Genomic DNA, 26,688 nt, shown 5'->3' with positions numbered 1-26,688 from the left:
ATTAAGCTGTAACACTTTAAATGTAAGGACTGTCGATGCTTTTTGTCTCTTTATAATCTTGCGTCCCTCCCTCGTTCAGTCTCCTTCTCCTCCGTCTCTCCTCCCGCCCTCCTCCCTCTCTCTATATTGGAGTTTAGAGGAAACCTGCCTGCTCTTTTAGCCGGGCCTATTTCCAGTGGCTTCTACACATTCCAGTCAGTGCCTTTTCTGCCCTAGCGAGGCGGATGCCCTTAATAAAATGACAACAGTAATTTGCCTTTGTCATTCCGGTCCCAGCACAGACTTACACCGCGGCTCAAAAATACAGTGCTGGAGGAGGCGGGCGGCCGAGTGTGTGTGTGTGTGTCGGCTGGCTCTAATTCCCTTTTTTTTTTTCTATTTTCCAGAGAGCTGCCTTTTCCATTAAGCCTGAGGTGGCAGGTCTATTTAAAACCAGCCACGACCCCACCCCTCATTCACACGGCGCTCCAAGTCTGGGAGAAATAAGAAATTAACATCAGGAGTGGAAGGGAGGAATGGACATTTTGTTATTAGACTGTCCTTCAGTTTTATTCAAATGATTCCAGCCTCGTTCCTCCATCTTTCCCCTCTCTCTCTCTTTGGCACCTTCTTTGACTCCAAACAGGTGACATCACTCATCCTGCATCAAGCCCGAGAGTGCAGACGCCGCCTGTTTAAAAGCTTCTTGATGGAGGCGGATCAGAATGAGTGGTAATTGATGTAAAATATGACAGAGTGCCGTTGGCTTCCTCGGCAAAGCAAGGAGCAGCAACACGGAGGGAAGGGTCTCCGGTAATGTGACTGATTAATGAAGGATCACTCACTTACACACACACACACACACGCATACACACACACACACACAAGCAGCTGATTTTATGAAAAATTAAATTTGTGTTGTCATTCCGACAAGCAGGAGCACAGCCGGAAAAAGACTATTAGCAGGGAATCATTATCAATAGCGATATTTTCAAACTCCATTATGCCAATCAGGGTCAGAGTCTGTTTAATAGATTTAGTTCCATTTGGTCCGTAATTGATAAATAATCAAAATTTATCAATGTACTCAGGCCCCATTTTCACTAACAATCAAGGAAAAGAGGCCCATTTACCACCTGACTTGGTCTGAATTAGGGACTGAATTGATGATCAATTAATCTCTAAAAATGGGTGTGTGTGTGTCCCTGTGTGTGTAGGTGTGTGTGTGTGTGTGTGTGTGTGTGTGTTTAAAGATGGATAGAGGAGTCAGATAAGCCCAGTGATAAGGTCTACGATACACTTAACAAGCGTTTGTCTTTCGTTGGTTTAGCTGCTGCTGTGATTCAACACAGAGAGAGTTCAGATGCAATAAAGCTTTCACTAAGTATTTAATGTTAATGAAAAACTAGTAAGGGATAATGTATAGTGAACAGGTGGTTATGCAGATTGGAATCCAGACAGGTTGAGCCAGACTCTGATGTGAGGAGGAGTGTTTTTGGCTGTTTTTGAAACCCTCTATTATACTAGTAGTTTCTACTGATTTGCCCAAAATCCAGTATGTAGTATGTGAATGAGCAAAATCTGCAGTATGCCAAAACTACCCGGGCATCGTACTGATTCGGGAAAATATCAGAGAATGCAGCGTACTGAGTCTCCCTCATGTACTGTTTCCCACAATGCACAGCGCTAAAGTTACACTTCTTCTTTTTCATATATGACAGAGGCACTCAGTTTTTAAGTACTGTGATTACTAAATTCCATATAAATTACTTCTTAATTATTTATTTTTTTAAGATATGTTTTATAGACATTTTTGCCTTTATGGGATAGGACAGCTGAAGAGAGACAGGAAATGTGGGGAGTAGAGAAGAGGGGAGGACATGCAGTAAATGGTCGAGGCTGGAACCGAACCTGCAACCTCTGCGACAAGGGCTATAGCCTCTTTGTGTGGGGCGCGCGCTTAGACCACTAGGCCAACGGTGCCCCATGTCTTAATTTTTTAAATCATAAGTGATGCTAAAGAAGCAGTTTCTCTATCAGCTTGGCCGTTGTTTACTTCCACTTTCTGAAACCAAAATCGAGCGGCACCTGACCCAACACCCTGCAGAACAGATCCAACAGAGCAGTCATACTACATACTACCTTCAAACGCAGTATGCAGTACATACTGCACACTGCATCAAGTATGTAGTATGTAGCAGGCGGTTACTTTCGACAACAGCCTTTGTCTCTGGTTGATTTCATTGTTTCCTGATTCTTAATATCAGCCTGAAAATAACACTTTTGCCACAGTGCCAACAGGCTGTGGATTGATATGACATGACGTGACATGTGATCAAGTTGTCTCTGGCTTCATTTTTGCTATTGAGAATGAATCACCCTAGTCATGGGGTTTTGACCAATCAGAATCAAGTATTTAACAATGCAGGGTAATAACTGTGAACATTTTTCCATTTTTTTCAATTTGGTTTTTACAGCTCTTTATAGCTCTAAGCTATATCATTAGATATAGTTGTATTAAATGCTGGGGTGTTTATAATATGTTATTAAATATACATTAGAATGGTGCAAGCGACTGAGCAACAAAGACAGGATTTTGGCACCTTCAGAAGATATTATCAAGCATTGTCTACCCAGCAGCACAAAATCAAGGAATACTGAGTCTAATTTTTGCGCCAATACAAACCCTCTTCACTAATACGTTATTCTGATTATATCAAGCATTTACTTTTATAAACATGGCATGAAAGAGAAGACTTTGTGAGATCCGGTGTTCGACAGTAGGCTCTCTAATAGCTAAGAGTGTGATCCTGAACAAACACCAACGTCTCCTCCTTTACATTTCAGTGTAAAAGTCGAGGTTTGTTCCAGATATGAATCCTTTCTCTCGTCAGATCAGCATCAAAGTGCAATTTATGTTGCACATTTCCCTCAGCTGTTCAGGGACATTTTTATGATCTGCATGCTCGTCCCATCCTGAGCGTCTTTAGATCAAAACCCACGCTGATATTCTGCTCTGTGAGGAGGAATGATGCGTCCCCTTGTTGTTATTGAATGTGTGTATCTTCCCATCCTGCGGGAGATGATCTCGGCGTGTCCCCCTCAGTCAGAGGAGCGTTGGAGAGAATGAGAATGGATGGCCTTGTCTGTAAAAGGTGACCATCACAGCCTGCCTTTTCACGGCTCTTCGTATATTATGTGTCTGAGCGGCTGTGCGTTTATGTTTCACGTTTGATGGAACAACACTGTGTCACTGCCTCTGACTGTGAACCGTCTTTTCCTCTCTTCCCGTCGTCGTCGTCTGCAGGCTGGCCAAAGAGAAGATCTCGTACAAGACCGAGGCGAAGCAGCAGGAGGCGAAGGTGGAGCGCCTGAAAACTGAGGGAGAAGACGAGTATGTCATCAAGAAGCAGGTATGAATCTCCCGTGTTCAGCTTCTTCTTTTAATCTGTGCCACAATCATGCGTCTTAATTTGAACATCTTTACTCGAAGCATTTATCACCGGCGGTTTTCCCGTTGATCTCAATCAGGAAGTGGATTCTATCTCGCTGATTTGAGCCGCCCCTCAGTCATGTAATGAGGTCGGTCCACAGTGATAATGAAGAATTAGGTTTTGAGAGGAGAATCATTAGTGATTTTGTAATCCGCCTCATGCAGATGTAATTATATCATGTTACTTTAGAGGACTTTGATAATTACTGACACATGCTGGTGATTTAGTGTCCCTAACCTACTTTCCATTATCTGTCACTATGCCTGCTGGCCCTCCATCATTTATCTGCACACTGGAAAAAGCAGTGCAGCATCTTCAAGACTAACTTCCTCTGTTTATAGAGAAATGTACATGATGCTTTTTTATGTATATGTTGTGTTTTTGCAGGATGTGTAAGGATTGTTTGCACAGGAAAGTCAAACAAAGACAGACAGAAACATGGGTACAGCTTGTAGAATATAGAACTTACTTTATTATCTACTTTATGCATGAAACAGACAGAAATGTGTCTTTAAAACACAACATTACACAAGAAGACACATTTTAAACCACACTTAAAAAACACAACATATTCATAATACAAACAGACGCACCAAAGCTACATTAAAGAAAGATATCTGCAGCCTGTTGCACCAGCTGTGCATAAGTTGAGTCCTAAGTTAGGGTGTAAAGTCCTCCCTAAACCACACGTTGAAACTAGTTAGTTTGTATCTTAAAGGTGACATATCATGCAAAACGGACTTTTTAATGGTTCTCTACCTGAAATATGTGTCCCTGTCTACAAACCCCCCGAGAATGAAAAGAATCCATTCTGCCCCTGTTCTGATTTCTCCACCTTTCTGTAAATGTGTGCTGAAACCAGCCGTTTCAGACTTCCGTGTTTTTGTTACGTAACAACAATATCCAGTCTGTCACGGAGTCAGAGCTCGGAGCTTGTTCAGCCCATAGACTGTATAAAATAATACTGAATCCCTCCTCCGTTTTTCATTACCTGCACACACGTGTGCTAACAAGGAGCTTAGGAGGGAGGCATGCTAGTTGTAGGCTGTCTTAATAAACACAAAGGTCGGTTTTACTCCCCACGTCTGCAGATTTGAAGATCTAGTGGATGATTTTTATTTATCATGGATAAGTGCTAGCGCTAGTTAGCATAGCTACATAGCCACATGTTCATAGCTGTAGCTGTGTACCAAGACACACGTCGACATACTCTTCCTTGATGTTCACATCCATGGATTTTGGTAGCATCACAACCATTTGAGCTGTTGCTATAAACTTTGTTGTACAGAAGTCATCACCAGGTGAAATATTCGATTTGAACAATGTTTAGTCTGTGACCAAATTCTTGCAAAACTACTGCCATCCCCATCAGGCTCAGGCTTGTATTTCATGCCAAATAGAAAGTCTTAGAAGCCAACATACCTGACTGATATAATGAAATATTGTTCACTCTTTACACTGTTTTACCCAGATCTGTGTACAGCCACTCTGGAAAAAAATTAGCTTCCTGCCTTGTTGGCATTGCCTACATGTACCAGGATGCACTGCAACTTTAGACTTTAGACTTTATTGTCCCCTTGGGGAAATTCTTTTCCACAGCACCTTCCTGCATTTCCACAGACATAGACAAACATAGAACATACACTGCAGGCTCAACAAACTGTCCACCAAGACATCAGCACTCAGACAGAGTTCAAGGAACCACCAACAGTCTAGGCCAGGGGTTCCCAAAGTGTGGGTCGGGACCCCGTGGGGGGTCGCAAGACACAAATGGAGGGTTGTGAGATGTCCTTTTTTAAGTTATCTAAAAGTACATTTTACCCGTTATAGAAAAGAATATGGACAAAAATAGTAGCTACACTTGAAATAAAACCTTGAAAATAGAAAATGTAATGAGTTTTCTGCCTTTCTTTGTTTCCAGATGACTCCTAAGTTTAGGGTTAGTGAACAGTTGATTATCATAAGCATCAGTAGCAGCAGATTAATTCATAACAGCACAGGAAACACAGACACATGCTCATATAGGTAGGATCATTTTCTGCAGACCAGCTAAATGAAGCCACATTAAATCACTGTGAGGGACAGTGGGGGGTTGTAAGTGTTTGGCACCTATATTTTGGGGGTCAGGCTGAAAAGTTTGGGCCCTCCTTCTTCCATTTACTCATCCAGTTATTTTTCTGAATATCCAGATCTACAGAAACACTGTCAAACATGACCTTGTCCATAACCTCCTCTGCATGCTTCTGTTTTTGATCAGCTGTTTGCAGCACAGTTTCAGGATCACTGTGATAGAAGGCAGACGAGAAATGATTGAAAATGAGGCAAATTTCCCTTCAAACGCCGTTCTTTAGCTCCATATTAACCGGACGGTACCTAAATATGTGGCGGTCACGGCGCTCCAGCTCGTGCTCCCGGCTAATTTAGATTTTGAATGTGTGTATTCCTGGCCGGGAGGAACTACAGAGCTGGCCGCGGCTCTCATAATGTTTACTGGTAGCATTAAAATTCAGCGTGTGCTTTGTTTTGTTTGTTCATTCATAGTGCGGCTGCTCCGGCTGAGCTGCGGGCTTGGCTGGTGTTAAACGGGGAGATTGGGAGGCCAGATGGATTATGGTTGGAGATGAGAGGTCTGAGGCAGGATGGATTAGAGGTTTTTATTTTAATGGAATCAATACGCAGTAAGTGTCGTCTTTATCCCGCACTGATGGGATCATTCCACTGCACCGAGAGGGCACCGTGACTTTTCTCTGTTTCTGCACCACTCTGCTTACTCTGCCTCACCTTGTCACATCTGGATGGCAACAAACTCCACTAGTTGTCCGCTGTTTTTGTTCGGCGTGTCAGTTCTCCTGCCAGCCTGCCGGCGGTATGAGTTCATCTGAGAGCCTGTTAGTGTGCAGAGCCGTGTAAATGCATCCATGTTTTGACTTTTCCAGCCCGACAGAGGGCCAGGTGAGGAAGCATCTGTCATGAGTGAGTGTGTCTGACAGCGTTAGCCAGCTCCTCTCTGCTCTTTAGGGTGCCAGCTGGGGGAATTCCACATTAGCCGCGGCTGTGAAAGTTCTCCCCCCCCAGCTGTAACACACTTTCACTCCAGGCGTAGTAAAACCTCTTTACGCCTGATCACGGCGCCCTCGGCTCAGGGTTGCTTCATTTATCCAGGTGTGCAGTCAGATCGAGGTGCTCCCCTGCTGCCCAACTCCCTGCCCGATCGATAACTCAATAACATTTTTCATAGCGCCGGCTTGTTGGGAGATGTTAACCACACAGAGAGTGTGTGTGTGTGGGACACCCTGCACGCTGCTGTCAGGAACACGGCTGCAGAGAAACACAGCCAGCCAATATGTGTGCCTTTTTAAATTCCTCGTCAGTAGTCGGGTGCTCGATAATGTTTTGTTTGTGTGATGAAGAATGAGAAGCGGCGCTGTGCGGGGGTACGTTTTAATAACAAACACTGATGTTGTCTCTGTGTGCTTTCAGATGGAGGTCTTGCAGGAGTCCAGAATGATGATCCCAGACTGCCAACGCCGTCTGGCCATCGCACACGCAGATCTGCTCCAGTTATTAGTGAGTATCACTTCAAACACTGTAAAACGAAGGTGTTTGAACACTGTCTTTATATCACACCATGAATACACTGCTGATCTGTTTATTTTTATGCTTCCACTGTGACTAATTTATTGCCTTGTTGATAAATGACACGCAGTAATTGTATTTGTCAGACGCTAAAGGCTCATTGTGACAGAAACAAGTATCTGTCGTGAGCCGAAAGTTCCTTATTGTTCCTGTAAATAACTTTATAAAGGAGCGACGGTCGAGAGAGTGTGTGCACAGTTTAACGTTTGACCAGTTTAAAGTGTAAAAGCGGTGATGACACACATCTTCATGCCTCAGTTTTCAAATTTAAAGAACATTAAAATATATTTCTCAGGAAAATATAACTGTTTCAACTGTTGCATCCAGTGCCGTTCTCTTTTTTTATACTTTTTATTTAATAAATATGATAATAATACATTTATTTATATAGCACCTTTTTAAAAACAGGTTTACAGAGTACAAACCATAGCGAGTGAAAACACAAAAACACATGACAATGGTTAGGAGAACTAAAATGAGTAAAAAGACAATAATAAAAACCGTACAGAAATTAAAAAGTCAGTGATGAGTTAAGAAGTAAAAGCACATTTTAAAAAGTGTGTTTCTAAAAGAGGACAAAGATGTGGCTTGCCTGATCTCCTCCGGCAGGTCACTCCAGAGTGACGGGGCCCTGACTGCAAAGGCCCGGTCACCTCCTGAGGATCTCAGGCAGCAGTTGGGGACATACATTTTTAGACACTCGCTTAAAGGCCCTGTGAGGAGTTTTGAACTGTCTGAGAAACACACTGAAAATGATACCGATGCCTCTTTATAACCTTCAATAGCAAACAAGACCATCAGCAACAACACTGACACCTTCTCTGTTGTCATTTTGAGTGCCTGAAACCGCCCTGAGGGGGTAGGTGTCAGACCAGCTGATGGACATCTCGCTTCAGAAACAGCCTTTATTTGACTGTTTTCATGGAAAAGAATCACATTGCCTGATAAAGTTGACTGTTAAAAGACAACAGGATGAGGTTTTTGTTGAAAACACTACTTTTGCATGTATAGGACAAGAGATAAGAGGTATCACTTTGTCCACAAGGGGGGCGCCAGAATCGATACAAAACAAAAGTTCCTCACAGCACCTTTAAGTACTCAGTTAATAGTTTTAATAGATAAAGTAGAGTGAAAATCCTCACACACACACACACACACACACACACACACACACACACACACACACACACACACACACACACACACACACACACACACACACACACAAAACAAGACAAAACAAAGACGTTACAGCATGTCAGCCTTAGCATGGATGAGTTTGCTTATAATTTGTATAAGACTACCTTCTGTAAATAAACAATTCATTTTTAACTCATCCATGAGTCAATCAATCAATCTTTATTTGTATAGCGCCAAATCACAACAAACGTTATCTCAAGACGCTTCTCTGACCCCACCTTAATCCACTATGAGCATTGCACCTTGCAGTGTTTAGCTAGGTACAGTGGCGAGGAAAAACTTCCTCTAACAGGCAGAAACCTCGAGCAGGACCAGACTCATGTTAGACACACATCTGCTGAGACCTAGTTGGGTCTGGAAAGAGGGATAGAGGAGAATAAGAGAGAGAGGGAGCGGTGATAGTGATGAGACGAGTCGTAGTAGCTGTTGCCGCTGGAGTCCAGCACGTCCGTATCAGCTGGAGTCTGGAACGTCCACAGCAGGAGGACGTCTGTCTACGGCATATGATCATAGGATTTGATAACTTATGCAGAAACAAACCTAAAAGAAAATCTACAAAGAAAAAGAGCTACAACAAGGAGAAGAATGGAATTAAAAAAGAATGAAAAAAAGGAAAATGAAAAAAATGTAAACTGATTTTATTTAGGCCTGGAAATGTATTTATTATATTTATATAGTATATATATATAGTTATAAATTTAGTTTGTGTCCTTCACCGTCTGTTTCTAGCTCAAATCCAAAATATAAACAGTTTCCACTGTTGCATCCAGTGGCGTTCTAAAAATAGAAACCCTCTATAAAACCAGGGTTCATCTCTCTCAAAGCTTTTAATGCAAAGTCAAACAATCTTTAAAGTTCTCCTCGTCTTTGAAGCGAACGCACCCCGAAGAAAATGTTTCAGAAGAAAGTTTTAAAAAAAAAAAGCAGATTGATATTAAAGGCCGTGTCTCTGACGCTCTGCTGTCTCTGAGCTACTCTTAGCTCGGCTTGTGTCTCTGATAACTTCAAACACTGGGTGACTAAACTCCATCTAGAAACATGAATATTTAAAAACCTATCAGAATATTAGAGGTGAAGGAGATGTGACTTTTAACTGCAAGAATGTCCTCACAGAGGAATAACAGTGAGTGCTCTGAAGTTATTCTCTTTATGAAGTTTTGTTTGGACGTTCATTGTTCCCAGAGGATGAACCCTACCAGGGACGGGCATATACTATTCGATAATCATTGGCTTCTATTCTTCTTTTGCTGTTTAATGCAGTTAGCATTCTTCTTCTTCTGTTATTTAATGCGGTTAGCAAACAGCTTTAAGACGCTGTGTGGCCCCCGTCTGGTGGGAATGCTGTATTACAACCAGGCACCGGTGAAAACAATGAAAAATTATACTTTTTAAAATGAGTAAATATTCAAAATAACTCTTAGATTTTTACTTAGTGAACGAATATTGGAAAATCATTGCCCGTCCCTAAACCCTACAGACTCAGGTTGCTCTAAAGGCTCACAGCTGAGTTTAATTTTTGTAGAACTAGTCTGAAAATTTAAAACACTAACAGGATGAAGTCAGATGATGAACACTAAACATTCCCCCAATCTCGACCAAGAGGTTCTGGTGTCCACGGTTCCTGCAGGACTATCTGGTGAAGGTTTTGGTTTTTGGTGTTCTCCTAGTTTCATGCAGGACACAAAAACATGCTCTCTGACCATTTTGCATCCCTACCTCTGAAAATCAGAGAAAACTGCACACTAAATGTTGTGAGTTGAAACAATGTGGTGTAAAAATCTCGCCCAGCAGATTGAAATAAACTTTCTGCCCGACGACACAATACTTGTTTGTTTGTGATTCTCGCCATCTTGAATTTAAATCCACTGAAGTACCACACGTTACACCAATTAGCAATGGTGTGCTTATCCTTTCAGGACTGAAGTTGATATGGTGCGAAGCAAACATAAGCATGCATGTCTCAGGGTCATCTCAATTAATGCAGAGCAGCAGTCAGGCAGCTGCTGCTGTGAGTCACTCACATGAGAGCTGACCTGGAATTAGCAGCATGTCCCTTTCCTTATCACTCAGCCTCCTCTTCTTCTTCTTCTTCTTTCTTCCTCTTAAACAGACATGCACATATGCACACGCTCATCACAGTTCATTAGCAGCGCTGTCACCGGGGTGACCACCGCAGGAACTCGCACACTCTTGATTAAAGGGCACGGACACCAAACTGTGACGTTACTCCTCCATCCAGCCTTTAGCTGCTAAATTTAGATCCGAGGACATGAGTGACTGAAGTTAAGATGTTCTGATGTCTGTCCTTCTACATAATCTGAAACCCACATTCACTTCCAATGCAATACATGCAGCCGTCGTATGGTACCAATCCTAAACCTGTGGAGGACTCAGAAGTAGCTGTGTGTACTCTCTTAGTTCAGATGTTATTGTTGCCAGTTTAGCATTACCTGGCTGTCTATCTGTCTATCACTTTGACAGACATTTAAAACTGAGAGATAATACCAATCAAAGGATGAGTAAGGACTCTGTATTACCCCTTTTTGACTGAGGCAGTTTCAGGGTCGGTTCGGAGCCTTTGCTCAATTCTGTTCAGTTCTGAAGCCAAAAAATCCCTCTCCTGGGCGCAGCCATTGTGCAGCCAGAGCCTGTGAAGCCACTGAATTTCTGTGGTTGCCTCTGTAAAGAGCTCAGTCCTACAGCGTAGCGTCACAAGACGCTGTGTGTCCATTTAAGTTTCCCTCTACGGCGGCTGTGAATCAAAGCAAAGCCCGGATGAAAAAGAGGACTTGAACACAAAACAGTCAAATACTAACTACCTATCACCACAGCATACGGATGTGAGAAACATTCGTACGACGTGTATTTATTTTTTAAAGTTTGACTGCAGCCCCATTCAAATGAATGGGGGAGACAGAGTTTTTGACCTATACTGCAGCCAGCCACTAGGGGGCAGACACTTTGCTGGAAGCGTCACTTCCAGCCGAGCGAGATGCACCCCTGGTTTTGACTGCGAGTGAACCGGCTCAAGGACAGGAAAATCGGTTCCAGAGCGGCTCCAACTCTTTGCTGATCTAGAACATAGACCGTATAAAATATGGACGTAGTATCCGTGACGTCACCCATCTGTTTCTGAAGAGCTGTTTTGAGGCCAATTGTCGGCGGGAGCCATATTACTGCTGTGGAGTGATAGTGACATAAAGAGGCGGGCTTTGAGCCTCCTAGCCAACAGCTACAGTGTTCCCGCAGGCAGCAGTCCCTCTCATTGGAAAACTTGTAATCTTAATATCTTTGAAATTGCCACGATAGAATAAAATTCACCGCCCGTACAGTGTGTGCCGATCGAGAAATGAGCTATCCAGACTACACTCGTCTTTTGTACCAGGCTGTAAACATGTTTATTTCTGCTGTAAAGATCGGCAGGGTTCCCACACTTCCTGGAAAACCTGGAAAACAGTTGACCAGTTTTCCAGTTCTGGAAAACACCTGGAAAATGTTTCCAACATGACTGTGTGCGATCTAACAAGGTTAAAAAAACACATCCCCATTCAACATTTGTGACCATTTTTGTCATTCAGATCTATTTAGGTCAATTTATGCTCAGATCCTCTGATTATTATTATTATATATTTATTTCAGTAAGGCAGCTTCCAGAGTCCTTTGCTGGCTCTTTTGTTTTTTACTTAGCTAGATTTATATATTTTGAGAAAAGAGAAAGCTGAGATGAGAGTTGCCCATCATTGTTACTTGGTTGCACTAATAAAGTAAATTCTGTACATCTGTGGTTGCATTATTCTATAACCAATTTGCCTTAATTTTTAAGCATGTAAGAGATGATTTCATGGATAGCCATAGACTGCATGTCTTCAATGTAGACTTCCACTGAGAGGAACACATTAGACTATTTAGGAACTAAATTAGGAACTCAATTTAGACTGTCATACCAGCTTGATCATCACTGGAAATGTCCTGGAAAATGATCTCTGGAAAATGATCTCTGGAAAAGAGTGGGAACCCTGATCGGCTTTTATGAATTGGTGTGTGTGTGGTTTCCGGTACTTCCGGAGCCAGCCTCAAGCGGATCCTCCATGAACTGCAGTTTTTAGCATTTCCACATTGGACTCATTTTTTTAGACCGGAGGTTGCTGCTTGGTCTAGAACCGCAAACCGCTTATGCAGGGGCGAGGGGCAGGGGGTGGGGTTGCCGTGATCAAAACACAAACCAAACGTGTTTCCTCCATTGTCCTGCAGCGAAAAAATAAAAGGGACTAATGGGTTCCAAGGCAAAGCAGCGGTCGCCTGAGGAGACAAGCTGCCGTTGTCCACCATCGTTGTTGTTGTGAGGGAAAGGGGTCATGTAAATCAGACTGGTGGCTGCTGTAGTAGAAGCTTGCTGTGTTAGCTACTGTTTTTGGAGCAGAGAAGAAGAGAGAGGTGGAGAAACAAGTTTATTTACTTCAGTTTATTGAAATATGTTGTGCACACGCTCCAGACTCCGATCATCTTCACTCTGAAATATGACCTCAAGCTTTTCTAACCGCGGCACAAAAAAGGTGGATAAAGATAAAGTTGTGGATTTTTTTGTAAGTACCTCGCTGTTCCTCCTTATCTCGTGTGCAGGAGGTGGCTGTATTTTTCTGAAATGGCAATAACAGAAAACCCTTGTGTGTGTGTGTTTGTGTCTTCCCAGGAAACAGAAGAGGATTTAAACGAATCAGAGGAGTTCAAAGAGGCTCGAAACATATTGGACTCAGTGAAGCTTGAAGGATGATTTCTGCTCTGTTTCTGTTCTCACTGTGAGATTTCACTTGCTTTAAATGTCCATTCCTTTCGTCAGGCCCTGTTTGCAACCGTGGAGCCGAACTGAGTCTGTTCTCTTTTCTTGATGTGATTATTTCTACTGTTTACTGTTAACGTGTCACCACATCTGATCGATCCTCTCGCATGTGTAAAATCCAAGAAGAAGACTTGAAAACATTCGGTTTAGATCAGTTATTTCTCCAGGCTTTACTCTTCTTACTAAAACATAGTCTTCATGACTTCATAGACACGATTAAACAAACACAAACGTACTCTGTCTGCTGTCTTTTCTCCAATTACACATCACTTACCAGCTGTTTGTACAATGCTTGGTTGAATTGAAGTAAGATGACATTACAGTGCTTTCTATTTTTACAGAAACGTATGAGGGACGTGTAAAAGACAATCAACAGAGGAAGATCTTTTACTCTCATTTTATTCTCAACATTTCAATCAATTATTTAAATGCAAACTAAGATCTTCCACTTTTCTTCTTGTGCCTGTCCCTAAATCTGTTTCTTATAATGTACATAGATTGCTCAAGTTTGTAATTAAAGTCGAAGTGATAAGAACTAGTTCCTTGAACAACCCATTTGGAATCTGCATCCGTAAAGTCCTCTTTCAGTGGATGTTTCTAGGACTACATTCCCACAGTGGCTTGATCCCTGAGAGAAATGAGGCGTCACATTTGAGTGTAAGCAAACTGAGGAAACCTTTATTTTTGCTGTGTCACTTTGTCCTGTGCACCGATGTCCAGTCTCCTCTCCCTCTGTCATGATGTCCTATTGAAGGAACCAAATGCAGCCAACCTTTGAGCCAGAAATCCATGATGTATTTCTTCAAGAGCAGCCTGGAGTTGGAGAGAGAGGCAGCGTTCTCTTTATAACAAGTCAGTATATTGTTGGGTGATAATTAATCAACTATTTAAATGGTTTAAATGGTCGGTGTTGCTTTTGTATGTCCTAAAAAACGAATATATTCAGTTTAATTTCAGATTAAATGGAGAAAAGTGGAAAATATCTGTTCTAAAGACACTAAAAAGAGCATTTCTTCATATTTTCTTTACAAAAACTTGCAGTTTTGGGATTAGCAAAACATGAAAAGGACTGGCTGAAATCGGTGTAAAATATCTTCCCTTTGAAAAAAAAAATTGGTCAATTAGATTGAATTATTTCTATCCATTTTCTGCCACCCATCCAATTAATATGTCGACTAATAGATGAAGCCTGTAAATGACTTAAAATCCAGGTATTTATTGGTATTTAATATACATATGAAAAGAGCATTTCTTCATATTGTTTTTAAACATATCTTGCAGTTTTGTGATTTGCAAAACTTACAAAGCTGTAAAACTGGCTGAAATCGATGTTAAATGTCTTACCTATTAAAAACAAATTAAACAATTACATTTAATAGTTTCTATCCATTTCCTGCCACCCAACTAATTAATATGTTGACTAATAGTTGAAGCCTGAAAATGACTTAAAATCCAGGTATTTTTTTGATATTTAATATATATATGAAAAGGTATTTATTGGTATTTAATATATATATAAAAAGAGCATTTCTTCATATTTTCTATACACATAACTTGCAGTTTTGTGATTCGCCAAACTTGAAAAGCTGTAGAACTGGCTGAAATCAGTGTTAAATATCTTCTCTTTATAAAACAAAACATTTTAGTCAATTAAATTTAATAATTTATATCCATTTTCTGCAGCTCAACTAATTAACGTTGACTAATAGATGAAGCCTGAAAAGGACTTCAAATCCATGTATTTATTGGTATTTAATATACATGTGAAAAGAGAATTTCTTAATATTTTCATTAAACATAACTTGCAGTTTTGACATTTGCAAACCTTGAAAAAACTGTTATAGAGGCTGATTAACGTTTTGAAAAACAAAAGATTTTGGTCAATTAGATTTAATAGTTAATATCCATTTTTGCAGCTCAACTTATTAATACATTGACTAATAGTTGAAGCCTGAAAATGACCTTAAATCCATATAAAATACAGCTGAAGTAGCAGTTTTTTTGATTATCTAAAATTAATGTATTTTAATTTTCTCCTTATTGGCATCAGAAGTAAAACATCATTGGTGAATCAGTAACCCTGATAGTTTAATAGTAAAGTGTATCATCATGGTGTTCCTGTTATCAGAGCAGTGATTGTGTTCTGTCCTCACCTGCAGTAAAGACAGCATCACTTTGGGACGCCCTGTCAGTCACGTGACTAATGTTGGTTCTGGTTATGAATGATAAAACAGCTCGTGCTGCGGTCACATCTATTACACAGAAAAAACACACCTCGTATTAAAGGCTGACAGAGTCCTTCCTAAATAGTCCCACTAATAAATGAACTCAATTGGCAGACAAATTAAGGTTACATTTGACTTGATCCTTATTTTACACATTTCGATAATTATCGGGATCACCCCAAAGTCTCATTAGGGCCCTAATGAGGCGCTGCTACTCCGTGGCTTCCACCCCGCTCCATCTCGTTAAGGAAATCGCTCTTCAATGCTGATTATTTTATTTGGAGCTATAATTATATTTCTTTCGGATAAATCACGGCCTAATCGAGTCCGTGCAGAGGGCAGCGGCGCTAATTGAGGCATGAGATGCGGCGGATGGGCGCTTACATCTGGGTTTATATGACCACAGGACCAGGCGGAGGACTCATCTGAGCATGCGCGGGCTGGGGAATAAGGAATGTTGACATCCCCTGAATTAAAGTGACTTTAAGAGTGTTAGAAAGTCCTGATCCACCTGATTCATGAAAAATGTGTATAGGCAGTACATGTGGCAGCATTATGGGCCTCATCTGGGAGTTATTCATTATATAATATCATAAATATATTGTCTCACTTAGAAGCAGCATTTAAATATGTTGATGCACAGTTGAATCTACTGAAACAAATCATGTTTTATACATAGATTAATTCTTCTGGTTGCAACATATTAAAGGAAAAATGTGAACCAGGTGAAAGTTGCATGTAATGAAGCAAAAAGTAACATATCTACTTTTTTAAATCATAAGAAAAATTGTAAATACTTAAAGGCAAGTAGCCTACTTTAACCCCTCCTGTTATGTTGCGGGTCAAATTGACCCTTTTTAAAGTTCAAATATCTAAAAGAAATATTAGAAGTATTTTTTTGTTATGAAACTTCTTCTGTTGGCTTAATTAGCTTAAATATTGAAATGAAAATGGTTCATTTCATACCTTTGCAACCACCCTGTGTGTTTATATTACATAGACAGTGTGGTCTTGGGTCAATTTGACCCTGCAGTCACAGTGGAGGCTAAAAGGGGTCAGAAGTGTCAAATACTAAATGTTTCTTTGCAACTGTTCATGAAAAAGAACCGAGTAAGTTATCCTCATTGAACCATGATCTGTGAGAATTAAAGAACACCTGTGCACTAAATGTTGATTTAAATGGTTAGTAATGGAGTTAAGAATGAGATTTAAAAAATGTTTATTTGGATTTTGACACTTTGGGATAATTAAATATGCCCTGGGTCAAGTTGACCCAGGAACATTATTGCTGTCCCTGAGAAACAAACATAACAGGAGGGTTAAATTTCTGTTTACAATTGCAGGCTATGCTCTTAATTCTCTAACATAGACTACTTGACACTGAATGATGCTTTGTCGTTATTCACAGTAATTGCAACAGCTTTATCACCATGATTACCTGACCCATTTCCTGTGAATTATCAGAAAACACACATACATTAACACTAAATGAACATTTAACCTTGATATAGGCCAGTACAATCCAAGGATATGGTAATAGAGACTTTGTAACTGAATTTGCAAATTAAGTCCAATAGCCTATTAAAATTAAGCTTTTTTGTATTGTTAGCTAAAATGCTTATAATATAGAGCAGTATCATATTTTTTACCTCTACAGTTCAGCTACATTACAGATGAAATATTACATATTTTACCAGAGATATAATGTATAATAACCATATTTAACATGTGGTTATGCTATAACCTAGATATTGATTGTATATTCAAATTACACCAACAACCAACAAAGCTAGGCTACATGTCACTGCATCAATTTTACATTACAACATATATTATACAGTTTTACAACATATAGTGTAAAAGATAACTCATACTGTACATAGTATATAAAGAGAGGCTTTGCCCTCATAAGGGTTAACTTACTTTAATTTGCATATAATCGATAGCTGGTTATCCAAAAGTGATGCTGTGGGTGAATTTTAATATTTTGTGGTTATATTCTTGTCTTTGATTTTTTTTAGTCCTTCTATTTCATAAGAAACTGAATGCCTCTTTTTACTGGTGATTGATAATTTACATTTTAAAGTCAATATATTAAAAATAAGCTGAGAGAATATATTCACAAAAGGTGTCCTTGCGTTGACGCTGAAGCGACGCGTTACCGCCTCTGCGCTGACGCTGAAGCGGTAAACAGAAGTCCCTCATCATCCCCTCACTCAACTCTTATTCTCTAATTTGTATCAGTTAAACTTAGTCCTTGTCAACTTTTTTTTTGTTTTGCAGCTGGATGCTGCAAGAGCAGACAGTTCTGTGTTTGTAACAACCCTTTCCAACATCCCCTCGATCTCCCCCTCCTCCTTTTCTTCTCTGAACACAGTAACTTATTCCCCCTAATCCCCCGCAGACTGTCACCAAATCAGCTGCATGAAACAAGAATCTCATTTGTTAAACTGGGGCTCGTGCAGATTGAAGATCGATTGTTTTTCTCCTCAGAAATCTCTAATTGAGTGAATACAGACTGCAGAGAGAGGAGAGGAAAGGAGGGGAGGAGAGGAGGAGAGGAGGGGGCAAAAATCACCTGCGGGCCTGGAGAGGTTTGGATGTTTGTACTGTATATGGACAAGGTCACGTGATCCAGCCCCGCAATGAGCACCACATTTCCAGGCTTCACTCCAACACCACATTTACTTTATTACATTACATTATTTTCTGTTTTTATTAAAAGTCACTCCTCATCTCCACAGCGCGTGAAAATGTCTACTTTCCACTCAGATGCACCGCATTAACTTTCACGTGTGGGGTGTTTATTTTTTTTCTCTGCTATTTTTAATATTTCTGTCATGGATGAGATTGATGGGAGCTTGTTAGTGTTTGTATGAGTCTGTAGGGGAAAGATGCAACTTCTCTGTAGCTTTGGTGCTTGTTTACCCTAATTACAGCCTTATCAAGTCAGCATAACACACTCCAACACACACTCTCTCTCTCTCTCTCACACACACACGCACACTGTTGACACCATTAAGCGAAATATGCCTTTAAATTAGCTGGAGTGAACACATTGCATCAAACAGAAACAACAGCATCAAGAATAATTCATCTAACACATTTGCTCTACAGCCTATAGAATAAATAGACTAATAATAATGATTATATATGCATTAAATATATATACCATTGTGTTTTATGATCCATCATTTCATAATAGAGCATTTAATCTTACAATGAATGATCTATAAATAACAGACAAGCTTCATAAACAGCCAATTTTCGTTTGCAGCAATTATATATGTGCAATCAGAATGAAAAACTACAAAATCGCCTTTTAAAACTACATAAATGGGCTTTTTATTCCTGGTAAATATTAAATCAAATTAAATTTTGAGATATTATTTGATCAAATTTTTCTTATTTCTCGTGTTTAGGCCCCTCAGCAGTAAATATCCCCGTCGCGTCCTGACGCCTCATCATCCCCTCTCTCGTTGTTTGGGTTAAAATATGACCTGCTGCCACCAGAGGACTCATCCACTGTGTGTTTGTTCAGCTATAAAAGCACTGAGCTATTGAAAAGTCGTAAAATGAAGAGCGCGATCCATCATCCTGCAATGTGATGATTTTAAATGATGCTTAGAGGCTCTCAGCGCGCAGAGAGGAGCTTGTAAAGCAGACGGTGGAGAGAGTAAACACACCAAGTTTGTACAGGATTATTAAGACGCGTGCGTAATGGTGAATAATGTCTTTATAATTCTAGAGGAAACAAAAAAACGAACAATGTGATAAAAACACAAATCACTCTGAATTTAGAGCCTTTTGTTTCTGTTCTAAATCCTTAAAGTCCACCTTTAATTCAGCTCTTAAAATACAAACAGCTCGGATTCAGAATTAGAATAAAAAAAGGACAAGAAATATCTCCAAGCGCGCGTCTTCTTCTCCACAGACTCTCCTCCGTGTGCGTCCGAATGCGACACCCGCAGACTTCTCCTCTCCCTGCCGGTCCCTCTGTGTCTGTGTCGGTCCCTCTCTCCTGCCACCAGATTGCAGACATATAAAGGATGAGCAGCAGCAGCAGCAGCAACAGAAGCCTGGACGGTGGAAGAAAAGAAAGCCAAACGAGCCCTGGGTTCACGCTCGGACGCCTCCTTTGTGCCACATTTTTACGCACAGAATAACTAAAAGCTGCTCCCTCAAAAAACGTCCTGACAGCTGTCCATAAAACATGTCTGATTTTATTTTGCTCCTCAAATATTTGACAGACTCGAGTGCGTGTGTGTGTGTGTGTGTGTGTGTGTGTATTTGAAATGTGCTTGTTTAACAGAGTATTGCTTTAAATTCATCACATATAGCTGCTTTTTTTCCCGTCTTGTCTCATTTGGCACAAGAAGAACCTTAATTTGGATAGATTGTGAAAAATCCCAAATAAAAGCCCCCCCCTTTTTTCTAAATGATCCAAACATGCTTTTGTGTTTCCACGCAGGTGTCAGTTATTCACGTGCACTCACTGTGTCCCCCTTTTATCAAAGGCGAGCTCGTGTTAAACTCCCTCCACTTTCCGCCGAATTAATTTGCTCACACATCATTTAAAACAAGTCCCTCCCTTCCTGACAGTCGGGCCTAAACAGTAGTAAATTAGCACTAATTTATACTGATCTTACTCTGATATTTGCAATAAAGGCGTGTATGGATTTGGCTCTAATTACATAAAAGCCTAATGGCCTTGAAAATGAGTGTGGTTAGAATTATATAAAGTTTGTTGTTGGGCTGAGAGGGGAATCAGAGATATTAGAGGAGGTTCACTTGGTCTCCAGGAGGCGTTAAAGAGGTCATAATGGAGGTGAGAATGCACTAAAAGTAAATGCACTTTTATGTTATGATTACACAGACTTTATTATGTGTTTGGTGTTAATGCAGCCATGTTTTTTTCCTCCTCTTCCTGCTCAAAAACAGCACGCGCAATTAAACAAATATTGCAGTGATCCAACACTTCTTGAACGGGTCGAAGCTTTCACACAGATATTAAATCAGGTTATTTTATTGGATGTAATTTGGAGGAGAAATCAAAGCCAATTACAGGAATGAGGAGGAATGAACTTGTGGATGTGAGAGGATGGAGGAGGTGGAGGAGGGGGTGGTGGAGGGGGTCCAGGGCTGACATACCTCAGGCTTCAGCTCTGATTGGTCCTCGTTTGGAGAAGCTCATGGGTTCATTCCGTTGTTAAGCGCCTCCCCATTTCTCTAAACTACATTATAATGCAACGAACCTCCCTTTTAACCACAAACCGAATTTGCTTTCATTTAGGCCATATATATTTCTTAAATAGGTTAAAGTCATAGAGATTTTTTATTTTTTGTGGGAATAGCACTTCGCCCTGGAGCGGTGCGCAATGCTATCTCATGCCGACCTCCTGGATGCTCGCCTCGGTGAGTTATCATCACCAAACTCCGGTCTTCAACTCTACTGTAAGCTGGAGGCGACTTCTAATCTTAAATCAAGCTGTGAAAATTGTCAATTTGCTTCTTAGATGGTCTTAATGTGACTGAAGTGAGCTAAACTCGCTTAATTCATTGGAAAAGTAATTATTATTATTATATTACTGCGTAATTTGATTTAACAATTTCCTAAGATATCGTTGGATCGAATTGAATTAAGAGTATTTAAGGAGCAGATTGTGGTGTGCATGCTGTGATTGTGTCTCTCTCTTAAAGAGCTGCAGTACTTTTAGATTCTGCATTTGTATTTCTAATGCATGCAAAGCTTTTCTTCACTGCAGAGAAATCATCTTTCTGCTTTTTATAATTCACAATATCTGCCTGTCAAGTATTCTGCATGTGCTGTTTTTCAAATCTAACATGTCTTTTCTTCCTCCTGCAGAGCAAACACTCTCACTTTTTATTCTTACCAGCTGTGCTTGTTGTGTGTGCAGGGATGAAGGATGCCGCGGCGGAGCTCCTGGGCCACAGGGAGGCTTTAAAGTGCAGGCTAGGCGGTGGAGGAGGACCTGACCCGGGGGGACACTCCGGGGAGCTCGGTCCAGGTCCGGACGGCGTGGAAGGAACCACGATGCTCCCCGGTGATGATATCAGCAGCGGCGGTGGAGGTGGAGGAGGAGGAGGAGGAGGAGGGGGACCCAACACGGTGCAGGTGAACAGCAAAGAGCAGGAGAAGCAGCAGAACAACAACAACAACAACCAGAACCAGTCCGGGTCGCAGCAGAGCCAGAGCCAGAGCCAGAAACAGAAGCGGCACCGGACCCGCTTCACGCCTGCGCAGCTCAACGAGCTGGAGAGGAGCTTCGCCAAAACGCACTACCCGGACATCTTCATGCGCGAGGAGCTGGCGCTGAGGATCGGCCTGACGGAATCCAGAGTGCAGGTAGGAGGCTCGAGACTGATCTGTGTTTTTAATCAACATGGAGGAGAAATAACAGAGCGCGAGACCAGTCAGAGGCAGAGAGGAGACACAAAGACTCACGTGCGGTTTCATACCTGCAGGATGCATCCTTCAGGTTATTTTAAACATGCAGCATTAAACATACAGCACGCGCTAAAAGGAGGACAGAAAGAAGCCAGGGCTGAATTTAAAAACTGAATCCTAAAATTCAAAATAACAACCCGATAACAAACAGGACTCAGGATCAAACAAACTAATACAAAATATCATTCAATGAGATTAAATCCAGCAGCCTTCTCATCCTCTATTCACCCTGAATTATCATTTCTGTTTATTAATATTTTAATATGCGAACAAAACAACAGGACACCTTTAAAAATAAGGATCAAGGATGCTCCAAATTTGGTGAATTACTGTAAAAAGAAAACCAAATTACATGATTATTAAGATCAAATAAAAGAAAAGACAAAAATGAAAAAAGGATATTGAAAATGCAAGAAGAGGACAGATCAAATAAGAAATAATTGTGCACTTTAAAATGTGACTTCTAATCTAAAATGCATCCTTATATCAAATAAAATAAAAATGAAGTACTTGGATTTAAATGTTGTGATTTCACCTGCTTCAGAATCTGAAATTCAAACTCAAAGTAAATTTGAACTCTTAAGTAGAAAAGCATGTAAGATAAGATAAGATAAAATAATATATTGATCTCCTTTGGGGAACATTTAGTTCTTAAACAGCTCAAAGTAGAGGATGAAAAGACAGTAATTATAATGGTGTAATAATAACAATAACAACAATAATAATAAATATGTACTCTATGTCCACATTCACTTGCTTCTTCATTAGAAAGTTGCACAAACACAGTGTGCAGCATGTTAAACAGTGAATATCCTGCCAGTAATCATTGCACCTGTGGATGATAATTATAAAGAGCTGATTACACAAAACGGATGGTGTGTGTGCAAGAATATACATTTTTAATCTGTGACTAATGTGGCTTTAAAAAAAATATTTCAGTGGTGCACAAATCTCCAACCATTCATTTCTTATTTTTTCTCACATTAAAATTATTTACACGTTTTAAAAAGACATATTTAAAAATATATTCCAAAATGTAATTTATATTTCCAAATAAAATAAAATAAATGCAAGTTAAAAGAAATACACAGTAAAAGAAAGGGAATTTTGTTTGTTTATCAAGGTCATGATATTTATAAGGTGTGTGTCTTATTCACATACAACCCGTGGAATTCACACGAGCTTCATCTGGTCAGTCTCCAACATGACACCAGAGATTATTAGAGCAGGTCGTTATTTAGTAAAGATATACAAAAAGCAAACACAATACATATAAATCACTATCTGAGCATTTAATGGAAAGTCAAACAAACATATTTTATTTTATTCTATGAAACAAATGAAGGTTTCATGTTTTTATTATTTAGTCTACTTTCTGATTGAGAAGCTGTCCTCGTTGATGACTGATGAATCCAAAGGGATCCAAATGATGCTGTCAGCTTTATCACCAGCTTCTAATGTCCCCAGATTGAGCTGACGCTGTGATCTAACACACCTGAGTTACCTCCGATAGGTTCACCACACACTGTGGTTATCCTTCCCCGTGATCTCGCTGTCCTCACCGACCTCCAGTCTGCACAAATACAACACATCATCCACGTGAGGAAATATGACCACTGCGCCTTATTAACCTCAGCCATGGCATGCGCACTCGGAATTATGGAGTAATAATAATCATGATTATTATTATTGCTGGGGTCCATTCAGTCTGCATTAACATAAAATAAGAATTAGTGGAATGACTGAAAGAAGGAGGAACAGATCCAGGATCCGCCTGTCAGAGCCCTGCACGTCTTAATGCCGCGCGCGCTGCTGAGGGTGCACTCTGTCTTTTTTAAACGGAATGAGAAATTACATTTTCTTTCCTGTGAAGTGTTAATGCATTTCAGGCCGGATTTCACGGCTGGATACACGGAGAGAGAGAGAGAGAGAGAGGTTCTTATTACCGCGCGCCACTTTCTCAAGCAAATCTGCACATTAATCATAGAGGCACGCGCACAGCCACACCTCGAGAGGGCTCAAGGACTTCCGGAATAAAGTCCGTTTGTCACAGCAGCAGCATTATCTTTATTATCCAGGAGCAGGCTGAAAAACTGGAGCCTGAAATACAGAGAAAACTGATTATTTAGAGCTCAAATAATTCAGAAAAATGCAAAAAATTATTCTGCACCTCTGAAAAAAAAACAGATTATCACATGCTGAAAAAAACACACATGAGAACTGTGCATTCTTATAGTATTACAACAGATTTATCAGGTAATATATCCTTAAATTCAGCTAAAAATTAGACCTCAAAATCAAAGTTTTTGTCTAAACACATTATGTTGAAACACGTGGATTATTTTATTTATTTATTTTATTGTTTATTTCAACAGGGACAGTGTTCAGTCATTTAGTTATACCAGAGACAGAGAGAAAGCCTCTGTTAAAAGCAAACAGCACAATATTTAAACAGCTACACAATAATACATTACCACTATGAAACAACATGAATGCATTAACATCCAAACTATCAACACAATAATAAAATATAGCCTGAATAGCTAAAAGCACTACACCATAAAATTGATATATTTAAGTGTGATGAGTACAAGATTGCATTAATTTTAGCCATGATTCTATCCTCAACTTAAATTCAGTAAAGCTGCAGCACTCTCTGATTTTACTCTGTAATGAGTTCCAAGCATTTTAGTGTTAAAAGTCAAAATAGAGATGTCTTTTGTTATTTTTTTGGTGAACTCTTTAAATGTATTGTTGATTTTTTCCCCCTAAAATGTCACCTTCATGTTAATAATAATAATAATAACAATAATAATGCATTTAATTTGAAGGCGCCTTTCTTAGCACTCAAGGTCATCATACAGGGCAGAGATATAAAAAGGAACAATATAAAAATTAGGCTGATAAAACCAAAAAAGCATTATACAGTGTAATTAATAAATACAAATACAATTAACAGGATAAGAAACAGTGCAGTGAAGTGGTGTAATCAGAGTGAATATGACATTTAAAAAAAACTGTTCCACAATCTGGCCTTCAAAATAAAAATATTTTATGAGTCATAACTGATGTTATATCTTTAAATTATATATTGTTTAATGTCAAGCTAGGTAATAGAGGTTATAATTAAAACAGAAACTAGGCTAATTTTCATTTGATTATTATTGATAGAGACTGTTCTACAAATAAACAGTCCATGAAAAACGTGTATCAGAATCAGAATCAGAATCAGCTTTATTGTCCAGGTATGCTTGAACACACAAGGAATTTGACTTTGGTAAACTGTGCTCTCTTTGTACAAGGCATAAGAATAAGACATACAAATAAAAATAAAATAAAAATAATAATAACATCAGCTATAAATACAAAACAACAACAAATAGGCATGACTAATATGTAGGCTAAAATACATCCTGCATGTTTTGTGCTGATACGTCATGGAAGTGTGTCAGTGTCTGTTGGCACTGATTTATTGTTGGTGGATGACAGTCTTGTGTGAGATCATTCTTCCTGCCCTGAAAACACGGCCCTGTCAGTGCACCATCAGCCCCCCTGACCCCTCGCTCTCTTGTCTGCAGGTCTGGTTCCAGAACCGACGCGCCAAGTGGAAGAAGCGCAAGAAGACCACCAACGTGTTCCGGGCTCCGGGGACCCTTCTGCCCACGCACCACGGTCTGCCTCAGTTCCCCTCCGCCGCCGCAGCTGCAGCGGCCATGGGCGACAGCCTCTGCTCCTTCCACGCCAACGACACCCGCTGGGCCACGGCGGGGATGCCCGGCGTGTCTCAGCTGCAGCTCCCGCCGTCTCTGGGCCGCCAGCAGGCCATGGCGCAGTCCCTGTCTCAGTGCGCCCTCGGAGCCGGACCTCCACCCAACTCCATGGGTCTGTCCAACATGTCGTCCAACGGCTCCGGGCTGCAGTCTCACCTCTACCAGCCCACCTTCCCCGGGATGGTGAACAACGTGACGGGCTCTCCTCAGCTGTGTAGCTCCCCGGACAGTGACGTCTGGAGAGGGACAAGCATCGCGTCGCTGCGCCGCAAAGCGCTGGAGCACACAGTGTCCATGAGCTTCACTTAGTAAACCACATCTTTCTATTTGGTTCTTCTTCATCCATCCACGGTGCACCAGGAGACACAACCAGGATTCTTGTTCATATTACACCTGGTGTTTTTTTGCTCCAAAGCAGAGGGAAACTGAAGCTGCTGATCTTGCATAGACTGGGTCTGTTTGAGCTCTATTTTATGATTTGGCATGTAGCATATGACAGCTATTTATTTGTCTATTTAAATTAACTTATGGATTTGTTCTGTATTTATTTATTTATTGTTTGGCACATGCAGCCCTTATGTGGTGGGGCTTCACTGACATTTGCTTGGTGACTGACTGTCGGTTTTTTGAGGACAAATTGTGTGGATATAAAGAAAAAAGAAGCTTGAAGATCCCCTTTTTCCACTCTGAAGGGGCCTAAAGGGATGCACAGTGGACATGCAGACACATGCAAAACAAACACCAGGAGACTGTAGGGATTGACAGAATCTGGAGGATAAAGAAGAGGACTTGACTGCATGTGCTACCCAAGAAAAATGAAAATAAAAATAAGGGAAATACTCTAAATGAAGACCTGGACACTGACTTAACTATAATCTGTTCTATAGGATGTTTTGTGTAGCGGAAACACTCTTGTTCCCATTTTGGTCAGTTTGTGAAAAACTTCAGTTTGAAGATTCTGTCTGTGCTTATGATCAAATCTGACTTTTTAAATGTTTGAACCATTTTGTTTCATGGACATGTTTATAATATGGATTCAGTGTAAATGATCAAATAAAAATCATTTTCAATTATGTCA

The 26,688-nt window shown here is 40.4% G+C and overlaps 2 protein-coding genes and 1 long non-coding RNA gene across 4 annotated transcripts in view; 2 read left to right on the top strand and 1 right to left on the bottom strand.

Moving 5' to 3' along the window:
* The window catches only part of tbca (tubulin cofactor a), a 17,469-nt gene extending 4,088 nt beyond the window's left edge, over nucleotides 1-13,381 (top strand). The window contains exons 2-4 of the mRNA XM_034709342.1: nucleotides 3,287-3,392; nucleotides 6,954-7,040; nucleotides 13,000-13,381. Of these exons, the coding sequence (XP_034565233.1) occupies nucleotides 3,287-3,392; nucleotides 6,954-7,040; nucleotides 13,000-13,080 (274 nt within the window). The 3' untranslated portion in view covers nucleotides 13,081-13,381. The remainder of the gene's footprint in view (nucleotides 1-3,286; nucleotides 3,393-6,953; nucleotides 7,041-12,999) is intronic.
* On the bottom strand, nucleotides 12,820-15,697 carry LOC117830965. The gene is made up of 3 exons (XR_004634873.1): nucleotides 15,501-15,697; nucleotides 15,300-15,398; nucleotides 12,820-13,959 (listed from the first exon to the last, which is right to left on the bottom strand). It is a non-coding gene; the product is annotated as an uncharacterized LOC117830965 (long non-coding RNA).
* Nucleotides 13,496-26,688, top strand: otpa (orthopedia homeobox a). Of its 2 annotated transcripts, none has more exons than XM_034709340.1 (3): nucleotides 13,496-13,998; nucleotides 21,290-21,738; nucleotides 25,419-26,688. In XM_034709340.1, exons 1-3 carry the CDS (start codon nucleotides 13,908-13,910, stop codon nucleotides 25,917-25,919), a joined length of 1,041 nt encoding a protein of 346 aa, XP_034565231.1. In that variant the 5' UTR covers nucleotides 13,496-13,907; the 3' UTR covers nucleotides 25,920-26,688. The 2 variants fall into 2 exon arrangements, with proteins under 2 accessions (XP_034565231.1, XP_034565232.1); XM_034709341.1 differs by lacking the exon at nucleotides 13,496-13,998 and adding an exon at nucleotides 20,707-20,825.

This window comes from Notolabrus celidotus, chromosome 19, assembly GCF_009762535.1.
Source record: "Notolabrus celidotus isolate fNotCel1 chromosome 19, fNotCel1.pri, whole genome shotgun sequence".
NCBI lineage: Eukaryota > Metazoa > Chordata > Actinopteri > Labriformes > Labridae > Notolabrus > Notolabrus celidotus.
Note: the sequence above shows the minus strand (reverse complement) of the source record. Positions and strands in the feature narration are given on the sequence as shown.